Raw genomic sequence first — 12,127 nt, forward strand, 5'->3', positions numbered from 1 at the left:
CGCCTCTGCTTTGACCTTTCTTGTTTACAATAAAGCAAAAATCAAATACACCCATTTATTGTTAACTAGTCATCATCACCAAGTATTAGTCTTCTTTTAATATTATTTTAATAATAATAATAATAATAATAATAATAATGATGATGATGATACTACTACTGCTACTACTACTACTACTACTACTACTACTAATAATAATAATAATAATAATGATAATAATAATAATAATTGTTATTATTATTATTATTATTATTATTTCAAGATTACTGTTACCTTAGAGCATTATATTGTGGCATTATAGACAGAATCTTATAGATTGCAAATGAAGTTACGAGTCCTAAATTATATGCCTAACTACAGTCCAAATCCACATACCCCACTAATTCAATAAATTGGAATAATCCAAAATATTCACATAAGTTCAGGAAACTGCAATACAGTTATTCACTTATGCTTTAAAGCACACACGGAATTTATTTTGTCTACTTCAAGTTTTTGGCGAAATCGTGCGAACAAAGATTAAACAAAATATATATGTCCTAAAGGTTTAAAATGTGTTTAAAAAAATCACAGAAATCTAAATACACCAGACAAATATAAAAAGCGCATTCCAAAACTTCATGCGTCTATTTCAAATGGATCTTGCTTAATGGTGCAAACATTGTTTGCGTTCAAACAAGTCAAACAAATTTAAAACCTGGGTAAAAAAAATAAATACAAAAATAAAAATTGCAAAACTTGATATATTGGCATAACAGTCAAATAAGGTTATCTACACATGCATACCACATATGCCGACAGATAATGGTCTATATTGTTTTGATATACTGATTACAGCCTAGCGTTACATCATGTGCCGATATATTAGGGTCTATGTTGTTTTCGTATACTGATTACATATTGCAAAGACCCAGATCTGGTGGCATATTATGCAATGTCAGATTGATTCTGTGCAATCTGAGATATGATTCGACTTATACGTGATTTCAGAATGGATTAGCGATATAAAATAAAACCGGATCTGACATTTGGATCGCCACACGATCAAACTCTTCTGATAAATTATATGGTTCAAGTGTGTTTACAAACCTTAATACATTTATGTGCAGTGTACTTGAAATTTAGTCCTGAGTCCCTTGAGAGGGATCGGATGCAATTAGGCACTGGTGGGGTTGCTAACTCCGGAATTTCCTTCAGCGATGAAGTAGGCACTGGTGTTGCTTGCAAAATGCATAGCTAACTTAGATTTCAAAACAGGAAAATGAAAAGCTCTATAAAATCCCTTTGACTTCTTTCAAAAGAAATTCACAGCAAGAACATGTTGCAAATGTTATTAAATCGCACACTAGCAATAAGCAATGATCCGTACCCGACACAATTTTTCATAAAAAAAAAATAAATCATTGAATATTACATAAACATCGGTACCTGCAAAATCGCTTAAGATACCCTTGATAGTCTTGAATTGAACCTCCAGAAACTATAGTTGCAAAGTTCTGCGAACACTGGCTTAGTTTCACTATATTGCAGTCAGCTGAGATGGGAAAAAAAGAATGGATTTGTTAAAGGTTTAATAAAGTTGTTATTGCTGTATTCGTCATGTTAGTATTGGCATTGCATGCATTTCTCTAAATAAATGTTTCTTTCATTTTCCTTTGAGATTAACGTAAATAATATAGCACGTGTTAAATATTTATCCTCATCAAATAAAGATATTCTTCTTCTTCTTCTTCTTCTTCTTCTTCTTCTTCTTATTATTATTATTATTATTATTATTATTATTATTTAAAAGAATAAAAATATATAATTTAAAAAGCCTTAACACTTTCAGGTTTGTGGGATAGTTTGTCGGAACAGTTATTTTCAACCTCCTTCGCAAGTTTCCAAACTTAAAGGGAAAAAATCACCTCAAGTACTTAATTATAAAATTAGTGGTACAATTTGTTTGGTTCTAACACAGACTGAGAAATAGCTATAGATATACATGCAATAACCTGACAGCGAACTGTGCAAAACTAGTTTGTAATTGGCCTCAGCGCTCCGACTCAGTGACTTTTTCAAAGGCGAACACATATGACATTAATAATATAAAAATGATATATATATATATATATACCAAACTAAGTTTATGAAATAATTCGATACATGTATAATCCCAATTTGTTGAAATCTTTTGAAATTGGAGGGATTGATATTGCAAATGCAGTTAAATATATTCAATTAAAACTGACGAAAGTTTTATTTAATGTAAAATAACAAAAAGAAAACAACAACAAATAAATCAGTGAACAATGGTTCGATCGAGACCCGAAAATATTAAACTGCATCATCAAATAAATATATTGGACTTCTCTTTTATTCTCAGACTGACGTGGACAAAGGCAAAATATTGTTTGCCATCACTAGCAAGACCAGGATACGTGTGGATTTTACACGACGTAGATTATGAAAAACTTCTTATTGCCCTTAAAGCAATACATGCCAATTAACTTGTTAGATACATATCGATGTCGTAAAATAAGCTCGTTTTTACAGATATTTTAAATCCTAGCTAAATTTTAAATATTTTCTGAATATTTAGTGTCTCATTATAATTGACACAAACGATTGCTTGATTTAGATGTTTTACTCATATTTTAATGACTGAAACTTGAAGACACAATACAACTAAACTAGAGTATAGGTAACCTATGGGATACATACACTAATAAAAATGAGCATCGTATTGTAATGAACTGTCTATTTGTTTCGGATTTAATAAGGAATATGTTCAATCTAACTCCAATCTTGCACTGTCAGAATTTCCCCTGGCTGTCAGTCTTTTTATTGTAAGACTACATATTTAACCACCCCGCTATCTCCAAAACAGGTTCTAAACCACCTCCCACTGAATTTTACTTACTTGGTGAAAATGTTTGTCCGTTAATGCCACAAGTTTTTTCGACTTGGTCCATAGACGAAAACATGGATCCACCATAAAATCCGTTACATTTATGTGACTCTTCAAAACCACATCTCAAGTTATTCAAGGCTTCGGAGCTTTATGTAAAACAGAGAAAAAAGAGAGTTAATTCGCTTTAAAGATTATACAATTTTGTTCATTTCAAATCCTTATCTGAGTTATTTGTAGTCCGTCCCGATTTGCATTTTCTTGTTTAAATAAAAAACAAATTCCCTACACACACCCTTATTGCTAAACTTCTCATCATCATATTATTATTATTTATTATTATTATTATTATTATTATTATTATTATTATTATGAACATAACTGTAATAGTGAAGCATAACAGAGTGTCATCAGAGAGAAAATCGCATGGATTGTGAAAGGTTGCTACCAGGCCTACACTTACGCCTCACTACAGACCAAATTCCCACCGAAATTCAGCAATTTAGAGAATTTAACATATTCACATACTTCTAGGAAAACTGATTCCAGTACGGCTAGTCATATATGCTTTGAAAGACCCACAAATGTTTTTCAATTTGTCTACTCCAAGTAATTTTGCCGTAATCATGCCAGCAAGGTTTTTGTAAGCCAAAAAGGCTTAATACGTATTAAAATAACTTTTTAAAATTGAAACAATGGGTAAAAATTCTCAACAAATTAGTAACATATAAATACCGATTTGCTTTACAAAGTTGACTAGTAAACATCAAGCGATTTTTGTGTAATCGCGCTAACAAATTATTGCTGAAAAAGTCGAAAATTTCAAAATTTTCAAAAAGAAAATTTTTAAGAAAAAAAAAACCAGTACAAAATCATATCGCAAAACTTGATGTATTGGATTTTGGTAGTCTAATTTGGTTATCAACACAACATAAATATCAAATTTCATTGCCTACCTCAAGTGAGTATCGCTGGTGGAGACAATATCTTGACCAAGCGTTAAAGTTCAAAAAATTAATTATGTCAACGTAACAAGTTGAAAAGTTCCTATAACGAAATGAAAATATAATAAAAACAACCTCCAGATAGTGGCAGCATTAAAAAACAAACAATAAAAAAACAACACTTAGAAAGATGATGAACCAACATTTTGGATAAAAACAAATGCGACATAAACCAGACGGGTCTGTATGTACTAAACATTCCGCGATACGTAAAACGGTATACCGGGATATTTCTGCGATACGTACAACGGTTTACCATGGTATCTATAAACATACCGCGATACCTACAATGAAATAGTATTAGGGACCAGCAGTTTAATGTACTGTGCATGAGGATGACATTTTTTTGTTTAATTTCCGGCTGTCATTAACTGGAGAAACACTTGCTCTGATTCATAACTAAATAACACAATAATATATGCATGATATTGTAACAAAATTTGGAGTATGCGCAGTTGTTTATAGCGCTCCATTTTAAGGATTTCATAGTTGTTTGTGATTACTTATTTGATTATGGGAAGTCGGTCCTGGGGTCCAGTAGTCCCTATTACAATCTAGTTGTGTAAACTGTTGCGTGGTTCCAGGTGCAGTATTTTGTGATTGGAGACTGGTAAATTATACAATGGAATAAACGAGAAAGGACTGTTCCGCCATCAGCAGGCGCCGTTTCTTGTTGCTATGGTGTGGTAAAAAGGTAAAAGCGAAATGTGGCTTAAAATGATGATTTGACTGGCCTAAGGTTGAATAGCAAAAGTAGTTTCCTGTATCAGGTGGCTCAGTTGTATAGTTTTACTGCGTGAAATGTTGACGGTGTATGAGGAGAACCCATGCATTTCAGAGGTTGACAGACAGCTGGGAAGTTGTAAGAGTTGTGGTCATGTATTAATTAGAATAAAATTATTAATAAAATGGACACGTTGGACTTTCCAGTTTACAAAAGTGGTTGTATGGGAGTCTTTGGAATCGGGGGAAAATTATGACTTCTCGCGGGATTCGCGCCAGGGTTTGACTTCGCTCGGTCAAGTAATATGTTTGATTGCTACAAGTAGTGAATAGGGACACTCTAGGGACTAGGGGACTTCCATGTTAAAAAGGGTATATCCACTCTGGGGACTATGTAAAATTTAACATAGGAGAAAAAAATATCCACTCTGGGGACTATGTAATTTAACATGGGAGAAAAAAAATATCCATTCTGGGGACAAGGGGAATTGAACATGGGAATAGAGTTTGGGCCTGTCTAGGGACAAGGGGAATGGAACATGGGAATACTGTGTGGGCCTATCTAGGGACAAGGGGAAATGGAACAGGGTCGGGACCCTATTTTAATACGGTCCCGACCTGATGGGTCTATGGAAAGGGAACAGCCAAAAAATTGAAACAGGGAGGGGGGTCTCTATATTTTTTTAAATAAAAAATAAAAAAATGGGCTAGGCAATTGAAAGTCAAGATGTTTTCGAGACCTATGAGTGGCCTTGAAAAGGGCCTTTGGGTTTATATTAATATGCCCTTAACATAAAGGGCATCTGCGACATCTTCTTCGTCTTAGGCTTCGTCTAATGGTAGGTCCATAGACTAAAACTCTTTTGAGGCATCCTTGCCTTTCCACGTAAATCCTACGTATCCATAGGCTGGTGTCGGTCCTATGGACAACTGTCCACTTGGATCGGACATACATCGGTATGTCCGTCCGGAACATCATCGAAGACACAAGCGTAGAAGATTGAACGTCGGTCCACATCTTGAAGCGCCGAGAACAGGTGATTCAATGCAGTGAACTGCGCTTATTTATAGGGAGAGAAAGGATTGAAAAGGATTGAGTTCATTGACCAATCCAAACACGCGTTACAAAATTCAGTCATGGGTCGTCCAATCGGAAGAGAGCAGCCTGTGATGTCACGTGGTCTATATAGATTCGCTAGCGCCTGTGTGTAGTCAATCCATGCGATAGTTTTTCAACATGACGGAAACTCAGAAAATGATCAATTGGGGTGCACCAGCAGTGGAGACCACCCAAGGGAACCCGGACTTACTTTCAGAAGAGGTGAATTGGGATTTTGTGGATTTTCTTACCTCGCAAGAATTTGTTCCGGAACCTTCGTCTCATTCATTACCGCACGTGGAGAATTTTAGACAGAGACAGAAAGAAGAATTGGAGAAATTTATACAACAGCAAAAGGAAGCGGAACAAGAAGAAGCAGCAGCAAAGAAACAAGGGTGTGAAAATCAAACGGTCACGGTACTGTTAGACATTTTAGAGGAGTTAAGAAGTCTGAAACAAATGTATCAGACTTCTTTATTACGACCGAAGAGAATACGACCTTCCCGAGCTAAACACGCCAACCCTGTCACTAAGCCTACCGTTCCACCCTTAGTGATTTCAACCAAATCATCATCAACAGTACGCAGTCCAGAAGTAGGCCTTGGCCGTTGCAAAGGCTTAAGGCAGTTAAAGTTGATTGCTTAAACTCACCCCTACACCAAAAAGGCCCTTTTCAGGGCCACCCACGTCTCTCGAAAAGAGATAGACCTTCAATTGCCAACATCCATTCAAACTAAAAGAAAGACCAAAAAAAAAAAAAAAAAACCCATTTTACCACTATAGTACGTGTCTGTGTATGAGTGTGTGAGTGTACGTTCTTATTTTAAAATCAAAACCCAAAGACACTTACCTTATATAATTCATTTATTCTTTTATCAATATTTACAATCCAATTCACAATTCACAAAAAAATCACTTTAAAAAGTTCATAGACTTCTTCTGTTTCTTTGTTTACTCTCTCTGTTTTTTCAATTTCTACACCGTCACAGTCTTTTCCTCCTCTTCATCCTCACTTTCTTCCCTTCTTCTTTTCTTCTCTTGTTTCTTTTTCTTCACCTGTTTACTTTCTTCCTCTTCTTCTTCCTCTCCAGAATCCTTCTCTTCTTGCTCCTCTTGTTTCTTAGGGCAATCTGGAGACCAATGTCCTTTTTCTTGACAATATTAACAGGTATCTTGACTTTGGTCTTTTCTAACCCCTTTTTTTTCTTTTTTGACGGTCTGGACACTCTGAAGACCAATGCCCTTTCTTCTGACAGATATAGCAAGTATCTTCACTTTTATCTCGAAAGGAAGGAGAGTAGTCCGTAATCTGGTCTGAAGAAAATTTTCTAATGAACCCTCGCAACGCTCTGATGAAACGTTTGATCTCGGTAGTCTCTTCCATCGTTGCGCTCGGTTTGAGAGTGAAATGAATAGTGAAAGGACAAGACACATACCCTTTATATACGCTGGTCTGCCATGACTATAAATTAGTCCATGGTGTTTAAATTTTAGTCATTTGACTTTTTGCTATCAAGATGAAAAGATCCAATTCATTAGAGAAGAAAGAAGAAGAAAGTAAGAGGCAGAAACGTGATCTATCGCCTCGTACCAGGGCTGAAGTCTTGGCACAAATTCATGCCAGTGATTTTGAAGAGAACACGAAGTGAACCAGAATCCGAACCCTCTAAACAAAGTTCACCACCCTTAGTTAACCCTGAAAAGTACTATTCCATTCGAGAGACGGAAAAGCGCTCCTCTAGAAAATTTAGAACCACGGCTTACAAATACATGGTGAAGTTTAAAGATTTCAAGTCCGACGTACCCTTAGAGAAAGCAGAAGGGTTCATCACCGGGGTGTGGGATTCTTTGCTTACCACACTCAAGCAACAATGTCAACCCAAAGAAGACGATCGCTTGAGACTTTCCATTCAACACGACGGTTTGAAATCCCCTGTTTGGATCGAGTTTAGCAGCCCTGCAGAATAGACCGCTTCCAAAGTCATGGACAAGATTCAACACGTACAACAATCCAATGACCAGTTTGACATCACCGATGGAAAAGCCACACTGGACATGACCCACGTCTCTCCTCCTCAAGGGACTGGCCGCAAAAAGGTCTTATTGGTGGACGCCCTTCGTAACACCAAAACAAACCTCGTCCGAATTAACAACCCTCAAGACCAGATGTGTTTAGCCAGGGCTATCGTGGTGGGACGAACTTATGCCAACAAGAACGACACGGTAGAATGGAAAAGAGACTGGGGAAACATTCGAAGATCGAACCGAGCCAAACAACGAAACGAAGCAGATCTTCTGTTACAACAAACAAGTCTGTCCAAAGACTCACCCTGTGGCATTCCTGAGATGCAAAAATTGCAAGATGCCCTAGCTCCATGATACACCTTGAAAGTGCACCCTCAAGAAGTGCGCGGACCTTTGTTGTTTCAAGGCCAAGACTTTAAGGACGGAAAATACATTCACCTTTATCATCACGATGACCATTTCGATACCATTACCAGTATCACCGGATTCCTGGGATACAAATATTACTGTGAGAAATGTGACCGTGATTATAATAATCGAGAGCAACACAAACATTGCGGATCGAAATGCTCAGGATGTTTGGCCTCTCAACCCTGTCTGAGCGAAGGGCAAGAACCAATGCATTATCCTGCTTCTCTGCGCACGTTTGTCAGCCCTGCCTGTTACCAACAACATCTGAAGACGCAAGGTTCACAGCAGAAATGTGCTTGTCAACTCCTGAGATTGTGCCCTACCTGTGGACAAGGCATATGTACCAATACTGTCAAGGCACACGTATGTCGAGGAAAGAAAAAATGTCATATTTGTCATCACATCGTGGTCTTGTAACACCAACCAGAGAATGAGGACGGCCACAAGAAGAAAGACAATTTCATCTTTTTCGATTTCGAATGCATGCAAGAGACTGGCATTCACATTCCTAATTTCTGCGTGGCTCATCGAGCGTGCGAGAAGTGATTCAAGAACCTATCTTCAGTCATTGCCCTCACTGCAGCAAGATTCACGGAGGGCGTGAAAAAATCTTTCGGGGACCGAACACGCTAGCCGATTTCGCCCGATGGGTCTTAGACCCCATCGACAAGACGTTGAGCCAAGAGGACATCGAACGTTACGGAGATTGTCATCGTCATGCCTCGCTGATGGCTCACAATTTCTCCGGATACGATGGACAGTTTCTTTTGAGATACTATACGGAACATGGCACCGAGCGTCCTAAAGTGACTTTGAACGGAGCCAAAATCATTTTCATGCAAGTGGGACAAGTACAGTTTAAAGATTCGATGAGCTACTTGGCCATGCCTTTGAGCCGAATGCCTAAAAATTTTGGAATGACAGAAATGGCTAAAGGGTACTTTCCACACTTTTTCAATACGGAAGCCAATCAACATGCCGTTCTACCCCATTTGCCTGAGGCTCACTATTACGACCCGGACACCATGCGTACCGAACAACGAGAAGCTTTCTACGCTTGGTACCAGGCTCACGCCTCGGACCCCTTCGACTTTCAGGAAGAAATGCTAAAGTATTGTCGTTCCGACGTGGACATTTTACGGCGTTGCTGTGGCCAATTTCTAGAACTGTTCATGGAACACGGAGGGGTCGTTCCTTTGAAAGAAGCTTGCACCATTGCCAAAGCGTGTTCCTTAGTGTATAGGCAATGATACATGCCTGAAAACACCGTGACTGTCATCACCCCTCAAACGACCAACTATGTCAAACGTCAATACTCGGTCAAAGCCCTACGCTGGTTACATTACTTGTGCGACAAGGAAGACAAATGGATTCAGCATGCCCGCAACGGAGGAGGCGAAAAGACCATCGGAACGCATTCGGTCGATGTCTGGGACTTAGAAAACCCCAAGATCGTATACGAGTTTAACGGTTGCTTATTTCACGGATGCCCCGTCTGTTACCCTGACCGTGGCACTAAAAATCAGTTTTTACAACGAACCATGGAAGACTTGTACCAGACCACTTGTCAGCGACGCCTAAAGTTAGAACAGTAAGGATACAAAGTGGTGGAAATGTGGGAACACAAATGCGATCACCGTTTGAAAACCGATCCCGTATTTAAACGTGCCGTTAAAAGTTACCAGTTCATGGACCCGCTGAACCCGAGGGATAGTTTGTACGGAGGAAGGACCAATGCCACCTGTTTGCTGTACCAAGCCGACGAAGAGAAAGGAGAAGAAATGAAATACTTGAACGTGTGTTCGCTGTATCCCTACGTGTGCAAATATTGTCGCTTTCCTCCAGGGCACCCACAATTGTTGACGGAACACATCGACCTGAAAAACATTCGACAATACGAAGGCTTGATCAAGTGCAAAGTTTTGCCTCCCACGTACTTGTACCATCCCCTCTTACCTCACCATTGCCAAGGCAAACTGATGTTTCCTTTGTGCCGAACTTGTGCAGAAACCTGCAACCAAGATCAACCTTGTCATCACACCCAGGAAGAACGGGCCTTGACGGGAACCTGGGTCAGCGTAGAATTGTTCAAAGCTCTGGACATGGGATATCAACTGTTAGAAGTGTACGAAATTTGTCACTTTCCCAAGACAGAACAATACCACAAGGGTGACCCCACGCAGAAAGGCATTTTCGCAGACTACGTGGATGCCTTTTTGAAACTTAAGCAACAAGCCAGTGGCTATCCTTCCTGGTGTCACACTCCCGAAGACCAAAAGACATTCAAAGAGAAATAGTGGGCACAAGAATGTTTCACTTTAGATCACATCGAGAAAAACGAAGGCAGGCGATCGTTTGCCATAGTGATGTTAAATTGCTTGTGAGGTAAAATGGCACAACGACCGTGTTTACCCAAGACGGAATATTTGACAGAACCTTCCCGCTACTTCCAGATGATTCACGACAAAACCAAATTCATGAAACACGTGGACGTCGTTCGTGAAGATTTGATCTTGGTCAATTACGAAGAAGATCTGGACTTTGTACAAGACGACCCCTTTGGAAATGTCATCATTGCGGTTTACGTGAGAGCTCATGCTCGCTTAAAATTGTACGAAGCTTTAGAGCTGTTAGGGGAACGTGTCCTGTACTTTGACACGGACAGTTGCATTTACATCCATCACCCGAGTCAACAGCAACCTGACATCGAAGGAGACCGTTTAGGAGCCTGGACAGACGAGCACCCCGACGACAAGATTCTAAGTTTCGCCAGTGGCGGTCCTAAAAATTACGGCTACGAATACCGGGACCCACAAGGAGAAGTGCACACGAAGTGTAAAGTGAAAGGATTGACACTGAATTATCGTAGCAGTCGAGTGGTGATCTTTGGGGTATTAAAAGAAGCCTTGCAGTCTGGAAAAGATAAACACTTTAAAGTGACCACCTATCAACCCAACAAGATTGTACGTTTACCCACTCACCACATCGTCAGTCGACTCTTGGAAAAAGTCTATAAAATCGTGTACCAGAAGCGAGTTTCAGTGGTCAGACCTTGTTCAATACTTCCAGGCCCCCGATGATCCACGTATTCATAATTTTGGTTACTTCGAGATTCACCTAGAGCAACGCATTGAGGAAGACAAGTTAAAGGATTACCAACATATTTTACGTGGAATCTACTTAGCGGAAGAGGAAACTTCTAATCGAACTCTGACGTTTCGGTTACAGTATGCAAGATTTAAATTTCCCACTGGAGAACGAAGATCTCTGACTAGAAAGTACGTGTATTGTTTCCGAAACAAAGAGAGTATAAAAACAGGCTGCCATGCCACGACTTTTATCACATATAATTGAACAGATTCCGTGGAAGGAACTCAGTGACCATGTTCAAACCGTGGATCATTACCATCGATTATTACAAGAACTGTATGCATTCAATTTGGGTCGACAAGTGGTGTGTGTCTTAGTGACTTCTTTTCTAGGATTTCGTTTACCAGCCGATTCCTTGTGGACTCTTTACGATCAGTACTTACCATCCCAATGGCCTTAAATGGTCACGAAAGACTCCTTTTGCTCAAAGCCTTGCGTCTTCATCTGAATACTTCTCGACCTCTACGGGAAAAAAAGATTCGTCAAGGTTTAGCTACCCAAGACGTGTATGACAATGTGTGTGTAGCTTGTGACTTACACCCCCATTGGACAGATGTCCGTGCCTGGAAAGAATGGGATTCTGAGGCTTGGACGCAAGAAGTGGTCAGTATGCACGAGAGTTGTTCAAGGAAAAAAAGTCACTTTTCAACCTGTGTTAGTGACGGTGCCAGAAGAACCCGTCACCCAGGACAGGACTGTCGTGGACATGCCTGAAAGACCCTTTCGGAAGGACACTTGTGTGATCTTATCCCCTATGGAACTGGTCAGAACTTTACCCAAAATATGTTGTACAGACACTTGTTTCTATTCCACGTTGATAATCGA

At 39.3% G+C, this 12,127-nt stretch overlaps 1 protein-coding gene across 2 annotated transcripts in view; it reads right to left on the bottom strand.

Annotated features, from left to right (window-relative positions):
• Positions 1-12,127, bottom strand: part of LOC149802403 (uncharacterized) — a 35,847-nt gene that overhangs the window by 2,102 nt on the left and 21,618 nt on the right. For both annotated transcript variants that reach the window (XM_089951611.1, XM_089951612.1), the window contains 2 exons: positions 2,903-3,039; positions 1,429-1,534 (listed from right to left, as the gene is read on the bottom strand). In XM_089951611.1, coding sequence (XP_089807737.1) covers positions 1,429-1,534; positions 2,903-3,039 — 243 coding nt within the window. The remainder of the gene's footprint in view (positions 1-1,428; positions 1,535-2,902; positions 3,040-12,127) is intronic.

Source organism: Sinohyriopsis cumingii, chromosome 3 (genome assembly GCF_028554795.1).
Source record: "Sinohyriopsis cumingii isolate HCF-2022 chromosome 3, ASM2855479v2, whole genome shotgun sequence".
Classification (NCBI taxonomy): domain Eukaryota; kingdom Metazoa; phylum Mollusca; class Bivalvia; order Unionida; family Unionidae; genus Sinohyriopsis; species Sinohyriopsis cumingii.